The 23416-nt window shown below is 38.6% G+C and overlaps 1 protein-coding gene across 2 annotated transcripts; it reads left to right on the top strand.

Moving 5' to 3' along the window:
• On the top strand, positions 1 to 23323 carry tmem255b (transmembrane protein 255B). 2 transcript variants are annotated; one of them, XM_008404383.3, is made up of 9 exons: positions 1 to 702; positions 1288 to 1430; positions 1537 to 1599; positions 17888 to 17977; positions 18788 to 18868; positions 19249 to 19334; positions 19553 to 19712; positions 20900 to 21046; positions 21276 to 23323. In XM_008404383.3, the coding sequence occupies exons 1-9, from the start codon at positions 639 to 641 to the stop codon at positions 21504 to 21506; spliced, it is 1065 nt and encodes a 354-aa protein (XP_008402605.1). In that variant the 5' UTR covers positions 1 to 638; the 3' UTR covers positions 21507 to 23323. The 2 variants fall into 2 exon arrangements, with proteins under 2 accessions (XP_008402605.1, XP_008402606.1); XM_008404384.3 differs by having other exon boundaries at positions 2 to 702; positions 19252 to 19334.
• The last annotated feature ends 93 nt before the right edge of the window (positions 23324 to 23416 follow it).

Genomic DNA, 23416 nt, shown 5'->3' on the forward strand with positions numbered 1-23416 from the left:
ATAATAAGAAGAATTTCTTTTAAGGCGTATTTATCTTTATCGGGCCTGTAAATAAGAGTGTAGGTTACTTTTATTTAAACTCTTATTGTTTCAATGTATTTCTTATGGGATGTTTGTCAGTCAACACAGCTTCAGCAGGTCACAGATATTTATTGCTTTCCAGTAGAGGGCGCTGTACTCAATTAAATTATTCTTTCCCACAGTCATGAAAACCTCATAAAATCAAATTGTATGCATCATTAGACTCAGAACTGTATATTTTCCACAGCATCTTCCAAATAATTTCCACAGGAATCCATCTGAAGCCGTATAAAACTTATGTAAGATAAATATTTCAATAATGGGGTGAACACAGTGAGCTGATTGGCTTCTCCTTCCTCCCTCCGTGCGGCTCCCTTCCTCTCAGGCTACAAGTAAAGTTGAACCCTTCGGACCTTTCACAGAGTCAGCTGTCTGAACATCCTGCAGCTCTGTGGATTGGAAACACAGGAACCCGTCGCGTTACTCCGTGAAGAACGAGGACGTTATTTTGAAGCAAATTAGTGTTAGTTGACTGCACAAGAGGAACCACCTGGACTGTGTTTTTGTTTTTTTTATTATTATTTATTTTAGACTGAATTCATCCTGACAGAAGCAACATGCAGCAGCCCGAAACACAGCAGAGCAGTCGGCAAACAACCACAGAAACTCTGGACTCTGCAGGTAAACTTGACTTTAAAAATAAGCATCCTTCACACTGTTAAGTATGTTTCTTCATTTTTTTCCCGTGAAACTGATCATTAGCCTTCTTCGTGTTAATATTGCTGTTGCGTTCACAAATGCACCTTTAGGTTTGGGAAAGGCTAAAACTCTAAATTATTCACATGAAAAAAAGGGAGCAGGATAAACTAAATACTTGAGGATGTTCCTCTGCTGAACAGAAGGAGCAGTCACTTTTCTAAGTTTGTTTAATGAAATGAAATGCTCAATAATTCCTATAAAGGTTGCAAAAAATTATTTAGCTGTCAGTAAAGGATTTTAAATATAGTGAAAATATTTCTGCACAAATCATGGAAAATACATATGTGACATGCATATTGATAAACATAATTTGATATTTTATACAACCAAAGCACCTAGTGTTGTTGTTGCATTTTAGTCTTCAACTGTACAAACTGTTAAACATGTGATTCACTGATTGTTGCACTTGATTAATCGTGCAAAAGTATAGAGATTTGGCTCCAGTTACTTTTTAATCACATTAATATCAGAATCTGGACATCCTTCTTTACTCTTCCTGTCTTTCAGGTCTCTATGTCCGCAGAAGGAAGACGGCTCTGTGGGTGACCGTGTCTCTGCTGATGTTGGCTTTGGTGGTCCTCACCATCGGTCTCGTCTCGGCCACTCGCGCTGACAACGTGTCCGTGTCTGGATATTACCCAGGCATCACCGTGAGTGAAGCAATCTTTATTTATTTATTTATTTTTTTGAGAAATGTTATAAGGTGACCCGGTTGGTATTAAATTACAAACGCAAACATTGTTTTTGATCCTTCAGCTCAGTTTTGGAGCGTTTCTGGGAATTGTTGGCATCCACCTGGTGGAAAACCGCAGACCCATGGTGAGTTTGTACATCCAAGTGTCGTTTCCAATAACCATGAATGCATTTTTTTTCATTCTAAGGCTCGAGTTATTTAGAGCTTCATCTCATAGAAAATGCATCCCTTACTTTAAAAAACGTTAAAAGAAGAAAATCAAGAGATAAACATAGAGATGCATTTTGTTTTGGTTTTTATGGTCAGGTATGCCTTTGAATTATTGTTCAGTCCCATGTTTGAGAAAGCACAAAAAATCTGTCTTTTTCAGTGCTTCTTTTTCATATTTTGTCTGTTTCACGGTAGAAATAAGGTTTTCATACCCTCACACCCCATCTTTGGATTTGTCCCCTGAAACCTGGTAACTGTTTATGCTGCTGACACATGAATAGATTTCAAGCATTTGAGGTAATTGGCAACGATAGTGGACGATGAATTCTGGCCCATTCTTCTTCACAGAATTAGTCATATTAGGGTATGACCAGTATGTTTAAGTTAATGGAGCAGCATATTAATTGTATTTTTAAGTCTGAACTTTGACTAGGCCGCTCCAAAATCTTTTCTTTTTTTGAGCGAGTCAGAGATGGACATGTTGTGTGTTTTGTCAGGGTATTTTACATTGTTTTTAGAGATGTTCAAGCCTTCTACATGTTATTAGACAGGTTCTATTTAAATAGCTTCTTGATTCATCAGGTCTGGATGTAACCAAGCCTCTGCAGGTTTTGTGAAAAACAACTTTATCAGTCAGTTATTAATTCACAGTTTATTCAGATTTGACGACCTGTTTCACATAGAGCCAGGTTTGCTTGGATGGACATTTTAGCCTCATTATTTGAAACCTGCATTTGGTATTTACTCAAGTTATCTTTGTCTGACATTACAATTAGTTTGATGAGTCGAGAGATAATTGAAATGGCCCTGTGACGGTCTGGTGACCTGTCCAGAGTGTCCCGCCTCGGACCCAATGGTCACTGGAACGAGACACTGTAGATATTCTTCATCTCAGTCACACATCCGGTGCTTCATGGTCTATTTCAACTCAGATTTAGTTACTCAAGAACCCCATAAAGAGGCCATCATGTGATGATATCACACAAATAAAATAGGATACAGCAATATGTCATGATTTCAAGTATCAAACAAAATCTTAATTTGTGATACTGAAAACTTTACTTGTGCGTTGTGATGTTTCATGGCACCCCTTTCCTTGTTTTGCATCAAGGTGAGTTATGACTTTCTGTGCTTCACTAGGACTGTCATCTATAAAGGAGGCCGTGTTCCAGGAAAAACAAGACATATATAACATAAATTACAGGATTACATTACAGACTGTGCAAATCTGCTAAACTGTTTTGCGGGAAATTGTTGTGTTGTGAGCAAGAGACAAATCAAATTACTCAATGGCAGCGTAATGAGTTCATGTTCCTCATGCTCAGGTCAGAGTACACGGCTGGATTTGTGGTCGGGGGGGGGGGTGGAAATTTGTTTCCAGACTTCAATGACAAGAGGGAGAATTGCATTAGTATCGGCCAGCTGCTAGCAGAGATCCTTTATTTTGGACAGCAACACAGACAACACCAGATTGTCTCCTTGCAAAAAAAAAATTAAAAAAAATCCTATCCACGACTCCCAAAAGCAATCATCAGAAAAATGACAACTCAAATCGTTTACATATAAAAGTTTTAGAGTTGGGAAGAACACGCTGCTGAGCTGGGCCAGAGTCGGCCTGAAGCCAGTTCGAACCAGTTTGTGATAAAAGTCCAGCGACGGTCAAATACATTGCAGCTACAAGACCAAAAGCACAGAAGGTGTTACGTGACATTTAATTGTCAGTATCAAGTTAACAGCACTTGAAACTCAGCATGATACCCAGCACGTCTGAACGGGACTTCAGTGACTTACAAACCTTTTTACTCGATGTTTAATTTTGTCTCAATTATTCTAATCCACACACTGAATAGAGCTCATCATGCCTAGTTTTCTCTTCTTTGCTTTCACATCTCTATTGTATCTTTGACCCTTCTCCTATAAGAAAAAGATGCCATCGTCTAATCCGTCTAATCTCTGAGAAAAAAAAATAGTGATAATGTATGGAGAGGAGATTTTGTTCTTTGCACAAAATGTATCATAAATCAATTCCATAAAGCCCAAGCAAACTGATCAATGAACCCCAAATACCTAATAGAGTCGTAATGATAAACCATAAATACAGTTGTACTCTTTTAAAATCACTTTCCTGATTTACTTCTGCGTTATGAGGTATGACACAAAAACACAAGACAACAAAAAATCAAACTCATAACTCCATTACTCATTATAACATCAAATTTCAGAATGAAGGTTATTTTTCCTAAAGATATTCTGGAAATAACGATGTCGTTGGTTAATAAGATAATTTAAATCTACATTTTGATGTAAATACTTCAGAAAATCTTTGCTTGAGGTTTGCAGTCAAAGTGAAAAAGGTGAACTAAAACCTTAGGTTTTTAATTTTAAAGGCCATCACACTCGCTGTGAGCATGTTTAACATAAACAAATAGAAACATCTGATCCACATTCATGATCCTAATTCTAATGGTGATTGTATTCATATTTTTAAGTTCTGTCATACAGAAAGAAAAAAAAAAAAGGAGAATACCAGTTTCTGTCCAAATCCGTACATTACAACGCAGCACAGATCAACGGGTTCATTATAGATTGTCCAGGCATGATGCAGGCGTGTTCGCTGTGCCTTTCAACACGACTGAGGCACATGTGAATTTTTCATGGAGTGTCCGGGGTGTTGCGTGCCTCCTCGGATCACGCTGGCTTACTTTGTGAGACAACGTACCATGTCCGCATCAGTCTTCACAGATGCTCCTCCTGCTGCCGTTCACACACGGCACACACTCTGTGGCAAAGCATCTGTAAAATGTGTCATCGTCAGAGATAAAGTCAGGTCATATTTTCAGTCAGTTTTCTTGAGTTCTCACTCGGGTTTCGTGTTGTCTCCGCTTTGTTGTTTAGACGTGTGAACAAAGAAAACAAGCTGCGGCGTCTTGGCTGCCTCTCTGGCATCACTCCCCCGCGTCTGTGCTTTTAAACTTTAATGGCGTGATCGCTGCCACGCCAACACTGGTCTACAGTGTCCCCTCCGAGGCACGATGTTCGCTCCCACACAGGTGTCTAATTCTCCTCTCCTCCATCTGATGCCCATCGCGGTAACGCGAGAGCCGCTTGGCACAGCAGAAAAGAACAACTATCCCTAACACAATGCTTTGGATACCTGAGAGCCCCAAAGGTCTCGTTTCCTGAATGGACCAAGCCTTTTGGTACTCTGACCTCATAAAGCAGCAGATGGAGGCGTTGGTACGGTCCGAAATGTAAACAATTAGAGAAGTGATGATGAGTTTATCTGCAGTGGCCAAACATGCACTTCCTGCTTCCCGGGAAAAATTCATGAACAAAATAAAACAACCAATCTATTGTAATCATGTTTTGTTTTTTTTTTGTTTTTTTTATTCATACCAGTGATTTACAAGTTATGCTAGGCACATTTTCACTGTTAGATGAAATAACATTTACAATATAGAGAGAAACAAAAAAAGCCATACTACACACAATTAAATCAAATTCGGGAAAAAAAAAAGTTATGTTCAATAAATGCCTAGTCAAATAGTTTAAACGTCTACACAAATCTCTGGTTTCTCTGATGTATAGAAACAAACAGTTTCAGATATTTTTTTCTAACTTCTTAGTGACATTTGAGCAGTACAACTCATTTCTAAAACAAACTGAAATCTTTTAGGGAGAAAATGAAGGAAAAAAAATGTTTGTAGCTCCTAAACTAATAATTTGTTGATGTCCCTTTTGATTTTATATTTAAGCCTTCATTCTCTTTAGGTCGGACTCTGTCAGCACGGCACATTTTGACTGGAAATTACTGGCCTTTCCTAGTAAACATTTGATATCTATAAGATTGCTCCACCCATGTTGGTCACAGTTCCAGGTGAAGAGAAAACTGTTCCAAAGCATGATGCTGCCATCACCATGCTTCACTGTGGGAACGGTATGACGTGTAGAGTTGTTTCTTTTTAAACCAACTACTTTTGACCAGGAGATCCATGTGATGATGTGGAAGCTCTCTTACCAAAGTTTTCTTTATTATATAGCTGTAGATTAAATGCAGTAAAAAGTTAAATTTCCCCTTTATGTGATAAATATTTTTGACTCTTTCTTTAGCGAGAAAGAGTCGAATTGCAAGATCTACATTTTAGACATTTACATTTTTCTTTGACATCAGAGAACAGTTAGATCGAGACTCCGCAACGCATATAAAGACCTCTTCACCCTAACCAACTCCCCGAACCTCATCGCTCCAGAGACAGATGGGTCTGTTTTACAGGAACCAGCTCAAACAGCACTCGGTTATATTTGCAAAGTAAAACTTTAATGTCTTAATGTCTTTTATTCTGCCACCATGTATTTTATGGAAAAAAATCTTATAGGAACTTGTCGGAGCGTGCAGCGTTTCCTGTGAAAGGAAGATGAAGAGCTACTACTTTGTCTGGTCATCAGAGCCGCTCTGATAACAGGCTTCACCGCCCCGATGCGCCGAGAGATTTCTTTATGACTAAACGCTTCATGTAGCTCGTGTTCTCTCCTAAAGCCACATCTCCTTCAGCTACCGCCTGTGTCTCCCACACTGCAGTCCGCCTGGTCACCTTGCGGTTCGGAGAGAAGCACCTTTAAACGGGCCGTATTTTACCCAACAGGCCACTGCACAATCACTTCTTATTGCCAACGTGGCCAGCTGTGGTCACAATTGGACGATCGCCGACCAATCAGTGGAGGAAGACCTTGCAGCGGTCAGCGATTTTTAGTTACATAACCTGATAGTTATCTTTGCAGAGGCCGTAAAATTCCTCTTTGTGTCTTTATCCATTTGTCATTAATGCTTCACTCTAAACGTTGCATCAAAATGTTTCTTTGGGTTTCAAATTTTGTGCAGGTTTCTCGTACCAGACCAAAACACTGGTGGCGACTTGAGTTTACCTACTCTACAGTCGGTGAGCTTGAGAAGGAAAGAATAAATATCTTTAAAATACAAAAAGTCCAGTTGCATTTTATGCAAATCTACAGTGAGCATCAGCTGGAAAATGTAGGTCCCACAATACTTTCGGAATGGAAACAGACATGTGGAAACACGCAGCATGTTTCCCACAAAAAAGGTTGATGAAGCAGGTCATAAAGGCATCTCTGTCATTATTGGCTATAGACTTATTGTTAATCACAAAGTGACACAAATGTTATGAAGATAAAGTAGTCTAACAACCTGTTTGCTGAAAACTAGCCTTTATTTCATCAAACTGGACAATCTATTATATTTCAAAATATAACAACACTTAAAAAATATAAACAATTATGTGGATGGATGGATGTACAAATAAATAAGTTGTCAACAACTTTTAGACAACTGTAAAGCGCGTTTGTGCTAAATTGTATTGCTACTCATTGAAAGCCTCGAAGAAAAAGATCCGACTTTCATTTTCTTACCCTATCGGCTAAAAAAACTCGGCTTGTTTAGCAGTGCCTTTAACAAAAGGACATCAGCAGGTCCTCCTCTGAACAAAGTGGACTTGTCAGAGTTGAATCTTAAGCCGACTGAGATGGCTCTTCATTCACCGCGGCCGAATTTAGACTTTTCCGAGAGAAGATTGGGCTGAAATTTCTCTTCAACAAAGAAAGCGCTGAGCGTTTTCGCACCAATTATTATGCTTTAGGGGACATTATATTTTTATTACTTAACCCTTTCATGCATGAATTATGATCCTTTGTGTCAGAACTTTTTTTTTTTCTTAAGGCATTAAAAAAAGGTTTTTTGTAAAAACTTTTTTTTTTTTTTTAAGGGGCGATCAATTGTAGTTTTCTCTAAATACAAAGTTGTTGTTTGAAAAATACATCAGTAGTATTGTTCTTTATGGGTGTTCTGCTGTCACAATATTTTTTTTTACCTTCAAGAGTCGTCCACAGCAGTGTTTTTCAACCACTGTTCCGCGGCACACTAGTGTGCCGTGAGTGATCGTCAGGTGTGCCCTGGAAATTATTCAATTTCACTACGGTACCGTATTTTCCGGACTATAAGCTGCTACTTTTTTCCTAAACTTTGAACCATGCGGATTGTAGCCCGCTGTGGCTTTTCTGTGGATTTTTCTTCAACCACCAGGGGGCTCTCTAGCAGGAAGTGAATCATTAGAAGTCAAAATAGTAAATCAAAGAAGAACGGCTAATTTTCATTTAGAACAAGCACATGCTAGCAGCAGGCACGATGGAGAAATGTTTTCAAACTCATATCATGCAGCTTTTAAGTTGAGGGTTGTCGATCTGGCACTACAGGAGGGAAATAGAGCCGCTGCATTTAAGCTCGGTGTGAACGAAACCATGGTTCGGCTTTGGAGACGGAGTGATGCGTCCACCAGATTTATTAGAACGCCGCCCTCTGCTGGGTCCTAATGGAAAACCGAGAGCAGCTTCCAGTTTTTATTTTATTTTATTTAATTGAAGGTGCTAGTATGGTGCGCTCTATAGCCCGAAAAATACGGTAATTGGTTTTAAAAGATTTTTTGAAAATGAATTGTCTGCAAATAATGCCATCTTCGAGTGTCTGCTGTAGCAGTGACTAGCGGCGTAATCATGTAATGTTCTTACCACTAGATGGCAGTAGGTACAGAGCATTTTACATTAAAACGAGAATTAGTGATGCACGAATGTTACAGGTAGCGGTGAGAGCACTGTATCTAGCAAGACTGTGATGACAGTGATGGAAAAGACAGTGAAGCTCAGCAGTAGCTGGAAAGAGCATGAGTCCATTTCCCACAACATATCTGTGTGAAATTGAGCTTCTCTAGTCTGGCTACTATAAAAACTAAAACCAGAGAGACAGAGATGTTGAGGAAGAGCTTTGTCTTTCTTCAATTTCTGCCAGGAAATCAGATCTGTTTTCATCCAAACATGCACAGGTTTCATACTAGGTGGGTAAAATATACAGATATTGACATTTTGTACATGCAACTCTTCATATTGTAACAGTGAATATGAAGTGAAATGTTTCCCAAATATTATTGCTTCTTTCAGAATAATAATTATTTTCTGTATTCTGGCTATAAGATGCTTGTGGATTAGTTTGTAAAACACTTTGACGTTTTCTACAACTTCTTTAAATTTAACACCACAGTGTTGTGGCTGTACAGGTGTATTTTTAAAGTGGATGTGTTAAGTGCAATTTGAAATAAGAAATGTAAAATGTGATAAAAATGCATTTTTGTGTTTGATTCCTATTCAAGAGACTTTGATAAGAATGACTATATATAGGCGGCTACAGAGTATCTTTATTTCCATTTTTAGTTGGTGGCGTGCCTCGGGATTTTTTCAATTAAAACAGTGTACCTTGACTCAAAAATGGTTGAAAAACACTGGTCTACAGTACAAGGAGGGACCGGGTCGGTTTTTTTTTGTCTGTCGGCCATATTGGATTTAACAAAAATAACTTCTTGCATTTGCAGCTGATGCCCAGTAGTTGATAGTGTATTTTATGATGCATTAGAGTCCATTACAGTGGTCTGTGTGCATCTATAACATAAAAATCCACAAGAAAATGGCTTTTAGATAGCTGTCCACTGTAGTGACCACTATACATGAAAGGGTTAAATGATATTTTGAATTATTTGACCACTGATTTACAAAGGTTTTCTTTTCTTTCTTTTATCTGGTATTAAAATGATAATCTAAGATATTAAAGTGTGACAAAAGGCAAAACCAGAAGAAATCCGTTAAGAGAAAAAAATCTTTTTCCACAGCATTAACATCACTTCACACATGAAGTTTGCAGAGTTGCTTTAAAGGGAAGTAGAGTGAGATATCAAGAGCACATCACCCATCCACACCAGATGTGTGTGTGTCTTTAATCTTATACAGAATATGATTATTCAGTTCAGCTGGACCTTTGGGAGAATAATGTTAGTGAATTAAACAGTGAATATGTTTTATGTGCTGGCAGCTGTTGCCAAGGTAATCTGAAGTAATGCAGTTGTCAGGCTCTATTGTCTCAGCCACTGGCTTCATCTCCCACTTGCAGCCCATAAAAGTGAAGTCATTTGAACCGCTAATGAAGTGGAGAGTCTGGACCAGTGGCAGATAAAGCCATCCAGAAAGAGCTCATTTCCTCAGCCTGGTTCTTTATTCATGTCGCTGATGAAAATGAATTTTCAGAATCTTGTTAGAAGTATCTTTTTTCAGATTTCTTGCTCGTTTTCAACCAGATCAGTGTGCTTTACAATATTTGTGCCCATTTTAAAAAGCAAAATTGTTCACTTTTGTTGTACACTAAAACAAAAAATAAAAATAAAAAAAATAATCTGAATTTTGTTTGGAGCTTTATAATTATTATGTTTTTTTTTTCTGCAAAGAGGAGAAGTGAGAGTCATTAACTGCACATGTCAGTGAGAGTAGGGCTGTATAAATAAATCGATTTGGCGATATATATCGATATTTTCCGCCCTCGGAAAGTATCGATTTTTCATCCTAGAGTATCGATCCGTTAAACCATAGGGGTCCATAGCCTTATAGCTCTTTTTAACGTCTAGTTTGTTACGGCGTAGCAGCAAGGCTCCGCCTCCCTGAGTCCCACTTTCAACTTGAGCTTAAAGTGCACATTATAAACTACACACCAGTTTTCAAATTGTGTCAATAACCGGAGTTATACTAAAATTAGTAAACCATATTTTTCCGAATGTCAGAGAAATGTCAAAAGCGCCGCCATTTCCCTGCTTTTCCGGTTATGTGAGAGGGAATGAGCTTCCAAACGTACGAAACGAAACATTAGATTCCTGTGTTTTTGGAAATATTAAATCTTCAATAAATAACGATGGGCTGTATTTTGTTGCTGAGAAACAAAGTAAAGTTGCGCAAGTAACCGTGAAAGAGAAGCGGAACGGAGAAGCGGCGCGAACGGAGCAGCTGCAAAAGCAGGGAGATCGCGAAATTGATGCAAATTTCGACTGGTAGCATTCACTTCGTAATTAGTTTTTAGCTTAGCGGTTTCTGTTCTGTATATAAAGGATTACCTGAAGAATGAACATGGGATGTAACATCCGAAGCGGGCGCGCGAAAGCAGCGGCGCTGTGTTTTGAGCAGGAAGACGAAGAGGAAAAACCCGCAGCCCGGAATCCGCGGCGCAGTGAGGATTTCCATCGATCATTCCTATTAGCAACAGACAAAGAGTATCAGAGACTGGGAGAACGATGAGATCCTGGCAGTCTGAGAGGCAGCTACTCAGAGATCCAAGCAGGGAAATAGCGGCGCTGCGTAGCTGCAGGGAGTCGATCACTGCAGGGTGAGGCGGAGCCACTACTTTAGCAGTTAGTAGTAAACAGCTTACAGTCACGGCTAACTCCGGGAGCCAAGGTAGAAAAGCCTTTTTCCCCATAGTCCAAAAGACTGCATTTGTTGCTGCATTTTTACTCCAAAATCAGGGGCGGATCTAGAAAAATATTTATGGGGTGGCAAGAGGGTGGCAGGGATTTTTTCAGGGGTGGCATTATATATATATATACAGTGGCGCAAAAAGTGGGTATGCAGGGTATGCAACGCATAGGGGCGCAGCACCAGAGGGGGCGCCAAAACCCCGTCTGGAGGGGGCGGCGCGCCGATGATGTTTTCCCGTACACTAATGCGCGCCTTACGCTCCTTCACCTCGCGCACATAACGAGGTAAATGTAGCGAGTTTTACCCTTCACGTATCGTCGCCTCGGGGGGGGGAGTGCTGAGTGAGCGTCGCTCCTTCACCCTGACGTCCCGTCCCTCGGTCGGGGGGGGGGGGGGGGGGGGGGGGGGGGGGTGCGATCTATGTTTTTGCATCCACCTGAATAATGTGTAGTTGCGCCACTGTATATATATATATATATATATATATATATATATATATATATATATATATTTAAATATATAATATTGTTTTTAATATTTTGTATTAAAAACAATACAAAATATTGTTTTTAACTTGCATTGTTTCAAAATGAGCTTCATGTAGCACCGAGGCTTAAATACAATTTCTTAATGTAGTATAGTTAATTTTTTTTTTACGTCTTTCATTCTCCTGCTAATTGATATGCATTACTGATATGCATACCAATTGACATACATTATGTCCAGAAAACCATTTTATCCCACTACAGGACAAGGAGAAATCTGTCACAAAAATATTAGTAGCGCCATCATTTGTTATTGGATTTACGACTAATAAAAAAGTGAAATTGAAAAGTGGTTAATTGAAAAATAAATTAATGAAAAATAGATAAATGAAAAAAGGGAAATTGAGAAATTGATATGAAAAATAAATAAATGAAAAATTGGGTTAATGAAAAAGCTAAATTATTTATTTAACAAATTATTTATTTCACTTATTTTCTTCATTTTTTTATTTATTTTACTCATTTTTTATTTATTTTACCCATTTATTTATTTATTTAATTTTGGCTGAAATGGCTCTCCATAGTTAATAGTTTGGAGATCTGCACCAGCAACCCTCCTGACCCACTAAGGGACAAAGGGTGTTAGAAAATGGATGGATGGATGGATAACCAAAATTCATTGATGGATTCATTTAAGTAGTTGAGGACTTCAGATTAGACAACATTAAAATAATGTCATCTGCAAATAGTCCAATTTTAGATTCAATACTTTTTATTCTGATACCCTGTATGTTTTCATTGTTCCTTATGGCAAAAGCCAATGATTCAATTGCCAGAATAAAGAGGAGAGGTCAGAGGGGACACGCTTAACGTGTTCCCCCTAGCTAGATTAAATGAATCAGATATAATATTATTCGTTATAACTGAGGCTGTGGGTTTATTATAAATTATTTTAATCCAGGTTATGAAATAACTACCCAAGCCAAATTGAGATAAAACATTGTATAGATAATTATGTTCCACTCTGTCGAATGCTTTTTCTGCATCAAGTGAAAGTAAACCTGTATCGGGATGTTCATATTTAGCTTGCTGCCCCTTTATGAATCCGTTCTGATCAGGTTCAGAAAGAGATGGTAAAAATTTCTCAAGCCCAAGTGCTAGTACTTTAGATATTATGTCAGAATTTATAAGAGAGATTGGTCGAAAAGATTCGCATCTGGTGGGAGGTTTTCCAGGTTTAGGTAGTACCGTTATGGTTGCATTTCGTAGAGAAGGAGGTAATTCTTTAAGGGTTTAACTTTCTGCAAGCGTATTATAGAGGGGCTGTAGTAGTCTGTTTTTAAATATTTTATAAAGGTCTAAAGGGATCCCGTCCGGACCAGGAAGTATATTTAAATTTATCTACTGCATTTGAAAGTTCATCTATAGATATCGGGATATTCAGCTCTGATTTATAACCCTTTCACTAAATGTGGGGATATTTAGAGTTAAAAAATGAATCTAGTGACATTTGTGATATGTGTCCTTTAGATGTATATAATTTTGAGTAATAATCTTTAAAGAGATCGTTACTTTTTAGAGGATCAGAAGTATTTTCATTCTGCAGAGCTTTAATGCGCCAGGCGAGAAGCTTTCCTGCCTTTTCTCCTTGATGGTAGTCGGATCGTTTTAGCTTGAATATCTCTGATGAAGCTTTGGTAGTAGATAGTTTGTTATATTTTGCTCTTAATATTAGCAGTTTTTGCTGATTTTCTTTAGAATCTTTTACTTTTATCTCGAGCTCAGCCTCTTTAATTTGTTCTTCAGGTTTTACCATCTCCATGAAGTTTCTATTCGTCTTATTTCTGGTGTAACTTATCATTTGACACCGTATTAAAGCCTCAGGGGCAGATCTAGAAAAATATTTATGGGGTGGCAAGACAGTGGCAGGGATTTTTTCAGGGGTGGCAGCATATGCCAGTATGTGTGTGTGTATATTCTCTCACGTTTAGCTTACACAGACCTAATATTGGACTTAATTTACTTGATTTACTTGTTGCAAATCTTTTAATTTGCATTCATGTAGCATAGAGGATTACATATAATTTCTTAGTATAGTATAGTTCATTATTTTTACGTCTTTCATACTCCTGCTAATTGATATCCATTACTGGATTGCAGGGGCGGATCTAAAAAAATATTTATGGGGTGGCAAGAGGGTGGCAGAGACTTTTTCAGGGGTGGCAGTATATATATATATATATATATATATATATATATATATATATATATATATATATATATATATATATATATATATATATATATATATATTGTTTTTAATATTTCGTATTAAAAACAATACGAAATATTGTTTTTAACTTGCATTGTTTCAAAATGAACTTCATGTAGCACCGAGGCTTAAATACAATTTCTTAATGTAGTATAGTTCATTATTTTCACATCTTTCATACTCCTGCTAATTGACATGCATTGTGTCCAGAAAACCATTTTATCCCAACACAGGACAAGAAGAAATCTGTCACAAAAATATTAGTAGCGCCATCATTTGTTCGATATATCTATTAAATACGACTTAAAAAGATTAGAAAACTGATGTTTGATAAATTCTCCAAGATACAAATCTATAAACCGTTTAGTTTCTGTTAGTTCTGTCAAGATGCAAGAAAGGGCGAATATCTACTTATACTGGTCAATTGTTTCATTTTAAATATGCTGTAGGAGCCGTAGTTTGACAACTGCAAATATCACCATGTTTTTAGAACACAGGGGATTAGCTCAGTTTTTGTCGCTTGGTTTAGAAATTGCAGCAGCTGCAGTGCGCCACAATAAAGCTGATAAACAGGTGAAGAACCAAACAGAACCACTTCTGATTGTTTGCCAAGCCAAACATCCAATAAAAGTTCCACCAAGCCACTACTAAGGCACTGGGGTCATGATTCTAGACACGGGCAAAACAAGGTTCAATGTCCAAACTTATTGATTGTTCTTGGTGATTTATTTTCCTCTTTCACCAAACAATTACAGAGATCAAACTTTCATTTGTTCTCATGCTACCACTCTTAAAAACCCTAACCCAAATGCCTGCTGGTCCTTCTCCAGGCCCCTGCACTTATCTATGTGGACTGACCCACATTACTTCCTGTCTAAATTTAGAAAATAAATAAGAAAATAATAAAACAAAAAAAATAAAATCAATTATCAACCTACAAATAAACTCTGTAAATAATACAAAAAATAGAAATTTAAGAATAAAGTAACAAAATTAAAATGGATAAAGAAATAAAGAAAAAATAGCTCCAACAACTTTTATTCGGCCTTTTCTCGCTGTGTGTCGCTTTACACAGACCCATTGCCATGGCAACCGACAGACAACAGCTCAACGAGCACACAGAGCAGAGATTACCGATCAGAGGAATCAACACCAAAAAACAAACATTTCCCACACAAAAAAGTAGCAAAAACACTAAAACAGAACATCCAGTCTGTTACATTATGCTGTCAGGCTTAATGTCTATATTGTGATTATTAATAAGTTTTCGCCTGAGCACAGCGGCGGTTGATCAGCTGCTCCTACTGATGACGTGGTGGCGGGTTGTTTAGTGCTAACGGAAGCAAAACACACCGAACTGCGCAGCACATGATAAGGTTATCAAAGTCAGTAGCAGGCTAACAGTTAGGCTAGTATAACTGACCCACTGCTCATTTGTTTAATGTTTTCTTTAAATTAAAACGTTTTCCTCACCTGTGAAATCTGAAGCCCTATTTACCATTATCTATGGTTGAATTAACTACTAAACATTTCGTCCTTTGTTCTGATTCTTTGATTGATTGTAGTATTTTCCTGACCACCGATATTCCTGACTCAATGGACAGAAATGGCGCATGTGTGACTTACGATAAATCACGTCATGTCCAGTCCAGTATACATCTATCAATGCTGCTGCCTCGCGCTCTGTCCTTCTCTCGCACTTCCCGCTACTTAGTAGTAGGTGTCAGGTTACACTGGTGCATTCAGTGTAGTCGGGGAAAAAAGAGTTTCATGCGCTTAATGTCCGATTTGCCATAACTATTTATTGAATTCATTGTCGGCACCTGGGGTGGCAACAGGGGTGGCAAGGCTCTCGTTTGGGGTGGCAACTGCCACCCCTGCCACCTCGCTAGATCCGCCCCTGTCCAAAATGCAGCCACAGTGTCCAAAAGAAAAAACATAAATGCAATCATTTGCATATTGAGAGTCTACAGAGCCTGATAAGCTCCCCACTCTGCTGCTGGATTACCGTTTAAACTTTTGAGTTTTATGTCAAATCCACATGAATTAAATGACAGAAACTAATTCTCTCACTGCATCTTTGATTCATTTTGTCCAGCTGCAGACTGTTAGACTGTACAATCAGAGTTTCTAAACAGGTATTGTGTAGTTGGTGTTTTTAATCAGTTTTCAGTTAACTAAATTCAAGTCTATGGAACACAAAATGTCACTAAAATCACTCTGTCCTTCTAAAATATTTCAGAAAATCGTAAAAATGCACTGAATCGTATCGAGTTGTATCGCTCAACAAATATTGTAATACATATCGTATCATGACCAGAATATTGTATGTCATATCGTATCGTGAAATTATTGTATCACTGCACCCCTAAGTGAGAGTGACGAGGTTTGGCATCATGAAAGGTTGAAGGAATAAAATTTGTTGTGCTAGTTGACACTTCTCGGAATTACAAAGTATTGTTTGCTTTGAAATGTGTTTTCAGAGTTTAGACAGCTTAAGAAATGAATTAGTTTTGCTTCCCAATTGCAACTTAACTTTAAATTAAGTTGATCAAATTTATTGAGCTCAGGACATTTTACGTGTTATTCCATTACAGTGATGAGAAAAATATTTAATATGAAAGTGAAAAAGAAAAAGAAGACCTCAACTGGGATTGTAAAGTAGGAAAAAGCTGTAAGTCCACTCACTGTGAAGCTCCCTCATATCGTTGAATGGATTTTGCATGACAGTCCACTCAAGGCTGCAGTTATCCCTGCTGCTGGCAAACCCTTTCCTAACAGACTTTTTCTTTCCTCTCAACTTTCTATAAACAGCTTATAAACTTTATACAATATTCAAATTTCACTGTCACTGACTGGTTTTTTTTTTAGCTGCAAGCTAAAAATATATATTTTTAAAAAATAAAGGCTGGGAAAATTTCACTGAGCGTAGTGAACCTATAAAATAAATTGTTTCAGTTTATGAAGTTGGTAATGAACTTTTTCACAATATTTGTTTAGCTGTTCTTGTACAATATCTTTAGAATTATGTCTGTTAAATGTTGTCTGCCTTACAATTCTTAAAAGTAGATGAGTAAACTTCATTAATCTCTAATAAGATTGTAAGTAAATAATAAATACAGAGGATGGGGAGGTTCCTGACAGATTTAAAGTCTGACTTGAGTTTTTCACAGCCTTTGTTAAAACATTCCAATAATCTAAATGAAATGGATCTTGACGACTCTCCGAGTTACAAATCAGGAAAATTACAAGTGGAGGCCGACGTTCTGAAGAAAAAAAGTTGTCTCTGTATCGAAGCTGCGGGTCCTGTGGGGCAATTTAAACGTCAGTAGCTGATGCTGATTAGTAAATTTTATTACCAGACATCTGTGATCTGCCAGCTGTGTCTGCAGGGCCGAGGGTGTGAAATCACAAAATGTCCGTGCCTTACAGTGTAAAAGACTCGGGTGGATATGCGAGTTAGATCACCTTGTCTTGGAAAAAAAAAAAAAAGAAAAAAAAAGGTGAAGGTAGAAGTTATTGATCAGTGATCAGGAACAGAGAACGCTCTAGTTTTGTGTGTGTGTGGCAGATTAGAGGGAATTAGATTGACCTCGTGGTCACCAAAAGGCCGTCCTCCTGCGCCGCGCGCCGGACCCGGCTTGTAAATCAGCCACAACATGTTGGCAGACGAAAGAGCCATACATTTCCTTTATCATCCTGCAGCCCAGACGCAGCAGACACCCAATCAGGATGAATACCACCGGGGATGTGAAGATTACCTGCTTGTGTGTGTGTGTGTGTGTGTGTGTGTGTGTGTGTGTGTGTGTGTGTGTGTGTGTGTGTGTGTGTGTGTGCGTGTGTTGGTGTTATGGGAAAATGCCAACTTTGGCTTTAAGCATTGAGCAATCATTGATCTGAAATTAGACGCACAATCAAGTAAATGAAACCTTGATATCAATGACCCAAACACAGCCAGTTTAAGGTTACAGATTACTCTAAAATTATTTTTAAATGAATTAAGACATACATTTCTGTGTGTTTACGTCAATAAATGATATTCTACAAATTTCTGCTACTATTTTATTCATATTTCTGTCTTCGTCTCTCCTTAAGCTTGTGGCTGCAATAATCTTCATCAGCATCGGAGTCATCACGTCTTTCTTGTGTGCCATTGTGGATGGGATTATTGCTTCAGAGTTCATTGTAAGTATTGCACAGATTTCTCCTGAAAATACATCAATTCGAATGAATTCATTATTTTTTTTGTCTGAAAAAGAAATGAGACGGGTTTTAACAAAGCAAATCTCATTCCACATAAGTCAGGCAGGGTTTTCTCCTGAAATCCAGGTCGAGACTCACACAGACACACCGATCGGGTCATATCGAATGTCCTAATCTCACCTCGACCCGTAGAGAGGGTTTCTTAAGCTTTTACCCTGATTGAAATGTCACAAAATAAATAAAATCCCCAAATTACAAGGAATCAAGGAGGGAAAATGTGTTGAAGCACAAACTAAATGATTACACCTACATTTTACCCCAGAATACCTCAAGCAAACAACGGACTAATAAGATCATCACAGCCTCCCCCCTGGGCGACAGAGGCTGCTGCTCTTAATGACATCCTAAAAGCTGCACTGAGCTCCTAATATTGATCACCAATATTATCTGGTCTCCACAGATATATGTATTTGGTTCTCGTGCAGTAAAAGTCATATCTATTGCACATTCAGGCCTTGGAAAGTAAAATGACTTTTATTACCTTTGGTGCTGCATAAAGTGCAGTGAAGAATAATGGGCTGGCTTTTGCAGAACCAGTGCAGTGAGCAGAAATGAGCAGATGCATGTTGTAAACCTTTGCAGCCTCAGTGGCGCACAGACGTAGAATAACAGCGCAAAACGCATCGCTTTTCACATTTAATGTGAACTTACTGTGGGGGAGGAGGTAAAAAATGCTCAGATTTTGCATGATGTCTTACACTTTTAATTGTTTAAATCTTTTGTCTGTTTCAGGACATACGGCCTTTGGAGGAGAACATGTGTGACTATTACAGCAGTGGATCAGGTTACGCCTACGATAACTACTATACTGAGGTTTGCTTTATTAAATGTATCCATGCAATACACACACACACACACACACACACACACACACACACACACACACACACACACACACACACACACACACACACACACACACACACACACACACACACAGACAGACTTGTGTTAGAAAGCAGTAAAAGCACTAATCCCATTCTGTGCCTCATTGGATGTTTTATAAAGAATGCAGTGACATCTAGTGGCATGAACGCGTTACTACATATATGAAATCCAGTTATTGAGCTCGGTTTCACTATTACTCCTACAAATTGTAATTGGTTCCACACATTATGTTTACATCTGTTTGCCTAAACAACTTATCTAAATCCACACAATTTTTAGCCTGGTGAACTTACCAACTGTCCCAGCAGGTGGCGTGCCGCTCATTCAACAAAGCCTGCTCGCTTAGAATCAGGAGCAACACCTGCTACTGCTGCTACCTTTACTGTGAGAGGTGAGAGAACCAGACATTAAACAAGCACTTGACAACTGGGTTCACCTTGTGAAACTCAAATTTCAAATCCGACTGGTGAATTCAGATTCTGTAGAAACGACTAAGCAAAAGTGAACCTGTCAGTGTTAATGGTCATAGAAGTGCTTGCACCTCATAAGAGCAAGATTGAAAACACTAAAAGTCCTTCATGACTCACCGCTGCCCTCTTCCTGTCCCAGCTCGGAGTACCACAGCCGTTACTACGAGTTCACGGGGGTCAGCAGCTGCTTCGATGTGATCCACCTGTACCGACTGCTGTGGGCCTCTGTGGTGCTGAACGTGATCGCCATGTTCCTGGGCATCATCAACGCCGCCATCCTTGGAGCGTACAAGGATATGGTGAGCAGTGGGCCCAGAAGAATTACAACGAAAAAAAAAAAAAGTTATATGAAGGGGGGGGGGAAAGCCACAGAAATGGTGAAAAGGAAAAAATTTAAAGGTGATCGTGTTCCAGATTAAAATAAACGTGTGTAATATCCCATGTGGCTGGCACAGATGTCGGGAGTTTTATGTAACACTGCTTTAACAGCCTGCAGGCTTTGAAGAAAACGAACTCCAGACATCTGCTTTACTATGACCATTTCGTGGCTAATATATTATTTTAATAAGCTCGCCACGTGTCTCAGAAAACTCAACTGAGTGAAATAATGCCTAACTTAGAGATTTCTCCTAGCTCATTTTCTGTCTAGCTCTTGTTGCTGACACCATACCGTATGTTGTGTTCAAGAAAAAGAAAGCAGGTGGACAAGTGGAGGACAAAAGTGTGTCAGGCCTGAAAAGTTATCAGAAACAGCTAATGGTCATGTCTTCAACATTAGCCAATGTCCACAGAAAGACTTTAAGGAAGAATAGAAAACTTTTGATTAAAACTACTTTAATAGTTTGCACAGAAATCTGGCTCCCTGGAAGCACATGTAAAAAAATGTATATAAAAATGGACCTCTTATTGCTTCAGTAGTGACCTTCATCTCAGATGAGGAGATTCTCATCTTCCTCTAGACATCTGTCAAGTCATATCATGGCCATAGCACTGATTTCATGTTTTAAAACTTTTTCTATTGGTTTCATGCAATATTGAAATTTTCCAAGAAAACTGAATTTTGGATTTTTATAATCTGGAAAGCCACAATCATCAGAGTTCCAAACAGAAATAAATCCTTCCATCACTTTGTACGTTAAGTATTTTACTAAACAGTTAGGTTTCACTGGTTGAGATGTATTTCACTGGTGAAACACATTTTCAGGAAAGTTCTAGCACCTGCAATTATTAAGTTGCGAGGTGCTTATATGCTGACACAAAACTGGTTGCCTGAGTTTAGGAATCTTTAAAGTCATTGGTCAAATTTAAGTGGAAAACACACTATCCTTTCCTGTGATACTCATTAAAGAAATGTCTGAAAGCTTGACGAACTTTAAAACATTAATGATGCAAACATCTGTTTTAATTTATGCCTCCAAACCTTTCTTAATGATATCCCACTTCTTCCTTGGTTGAAATTCTTCTTCTTATTATTTTACTCCTGCAGCAGAAGCCCACTGCTCAGATTGCTCCGAGCCCTGCGCCTCCACCCCACATCCTCTACAACCCGACCCAGCACATGCTCTCCTACTCGGGCTTCTGCCCCTCAGGCCAGGCTCTGCCCGCCTACCCAAACTACCCCATACCCATGCAGGTACCACAACATAGCTAATAATGAGATGTCCTGGTGTTCCTCTGCCATGTGAAAATCCACATGTATAACACAAAGTACTGGCTGATGCTTTAAGGTGAAATATTTTTGGTGGATCTTGATTGACATTTCTTTGGCCACGCTGCAAAGATCAAAGAAATGAAAAGCACATTTCACCTAAAAATACCAAAGATCACTTTGGAGATTTTACTCCGTTTCTCCTCCCCTCCAGCATACCAGCAGCTTCCAGGCACCTGCCACCCCACAGATGATCCCTGACAGAGGCTCCGGCGCCAACCCCTCTGAGGAAAGCCAGAACCAGCAGCCCGCCCAGATGCCCACCCAGCCACCGTCTCAGGGAGCCACCCAGGACCCCGGAGGCTACATGCTGACCCCCAACGCTCCCGTCCTGTATGGATCCACCTACAGCCCCTTCGAGAAGCCCCCGCCGTATGCCTGCTGAGCCCCGACACACACACACACGGAGAGAGGTGGAGGAGGATGTCTTCCCCTGGTTCAGCACAAGACTTTCTGAAGGTTGTCTTTGTAGAGAGAAAACTCACTACATTTCAGTTCAGTGTCTTTTGGGTTTTAACTGATCTCAGACACAGACTGATAGATGTATATCTTTATGTTTCCTGTGGTTAACTGAGGAAATCAGCTGTTATCTTTTTTTTTTTTTTCAGCATAAGATTATAATTCGTCACTCGTAAAGAGTTTAAAACCGATCAACAGTACTACCCCCAAAGAGCAACTTACCACTTCAGTATTTCAAAACCAGAAGAATACATGCTTACTCCTGCAGCTGGTTTACTAGATCAGTAAACCAAGTAAAGGGAGTAAGCAAACTCCTCAGGGGCTCAAGCTGACACTAAAATATGGGATTTTATTTATGAAGGATCGCTACAATTCACTTCACCACATGCTTGGAGCCCAACATTCCTGCCATGATCTCATCCTCTGACAGTTCAAGGTTAGTCAAGGTATGAGACTTTAAAACAAAACGAGAGAGAACAGTAAATGTCTGAAGCACCATTTCTGTTCATCGGGATTTAAAGGAAATTAAGCCCCTTTTCTCTCGTTGTTTATTTTAGGTTGAAGACTGTGGGTTTTGCAGATCAGATCTGCTAAGCCAGCATTTATCAATCTAAAAATATCGCCCGTGTTAAGAAAATTTAAAAGTAAGCAAATTTCCAAAGTACTCAGTAATTTATGTCTCAGTTTGTGTCTGTTGCTGACGGACACTATGAATGTACAGTGTGATATTAGGACAGTGGACTGATCTAATGTCTCGTTTAGATAATAGATGTGTAGATAATCTTTATTTAAATTAAAAAGGGCTTTCTTGAAATGTGAAATGGAGATCAGATGATATTCATGTTGCTCTTATTTAATCTTCGTGTTATTTAATGTGCACTTAAGTCAATATACTGTATGCATTATTGATGATGTGTGTAAACTGTTAGGATTCAGTATCTGCTGCTATGAAATTCATACCGTTTTGATCTTTGACTTATATATTTGTGCTGTAAGGGCTTCGAAAGAATATCAAGCAGTAGATTTTGGAAAATTCAAGCATTTTCTTCTTGAGGAATAATGCAACATTCTTGTTTAAGTGGTGCATACAGTGACAACCAAAATATAAGTGGAAAAAAAGAAGCATGTCCCCAAGAGTCTTTGTTGACAGCAAGTGGAAAAGAGATGCTATGACGATCAGAAAATCAACCTTACGTAAACACAAACCCTGGCGTTTAACGATCTGCCTTCATGTGAGAAAAATTTGTATTTCTTAGAAGATTCAACTGAAAACAAACTCGGACTACTAGGTGACTTCACTGTATAACTCCAGTTGCTGTACGTAAAAAAAAAAAGAAAAAAAAAAGAATTTAAATATCTTAAGTAAAAAGCAATAAAATGTGGTTCTGCAACTCCCTCTGCTACAGCTGTTCTGTCGGACCGGGTCAGAAGTTTCAAGCAGCTTTATTTCAACATGTTTTCCTATAAACCCGACTGTATACATGTTCACTTCTTGTTCTGATGTTGGGGCCTTGCATTTGAAAAGCCCATGGCAGGCTGTTACATAAGCTCACTTTCAACAAACATGTTTCTCAACTTCATTTTAAATGTGAAGTGTTTACTCTCCAGGGAGAGATGGGAACTTAAGGTCCTAAACTCAAAGTTTACTCAAGATCCATTGGTTTTTATTCTTTTTAATTAAACCCGTCCATTAGACTGCACACTTCCGACTAAATGTTTTAAATTCTCTCATGCTGAAAATGTTAAGACTATAACAAACAACATCAACGTGAACTGAAATCTAATATCTTTAGCGCCTCATCTGTAATAAAAATAACTCAAAGTAACATGCAGCCC

This window comes from Poecilia reticulata, chromosome 3 (genome assembly GCF_904066995.2).
Source record: "Poecilia reticulata chromosome 3, P_reticulata-male-v2, whole genome shotgun sequence".
NCBI lineage: Eukaryota > Metazoa > Chordata > Actinopteri > Cyprinodontiformes > Poeciliidae > Poecilia > Poecilia reticulata.

What these genes read in the sequence shown, in the direction of transcription:
- tmem255b (XM_008404383.3), top strand. Translation starts at nt 639, where the DNA reads ATGCAGCAGCCCGAAACACAGCAGAGCAGTCGGCAAACAACCACAGAA. An exon ending in TGCTACCTTTACTGTGAGAG is followed by an intron (nt 19,335 to 19,552) that starts GTGAGAGAACCA and finishes TTCCTGTCCCAG; the next exon opens with CTCGGAGTACCACAGCCGTT. An exon ending in TTGGAGCGTACAAGGATATG is followed by an intron (nt 19,713 to 20,899) that starts GTGAGCAGTGGG and finishes TTACTCCTGCAG; the next exon opens with CAGAAGCCCACTGCTCAGAT.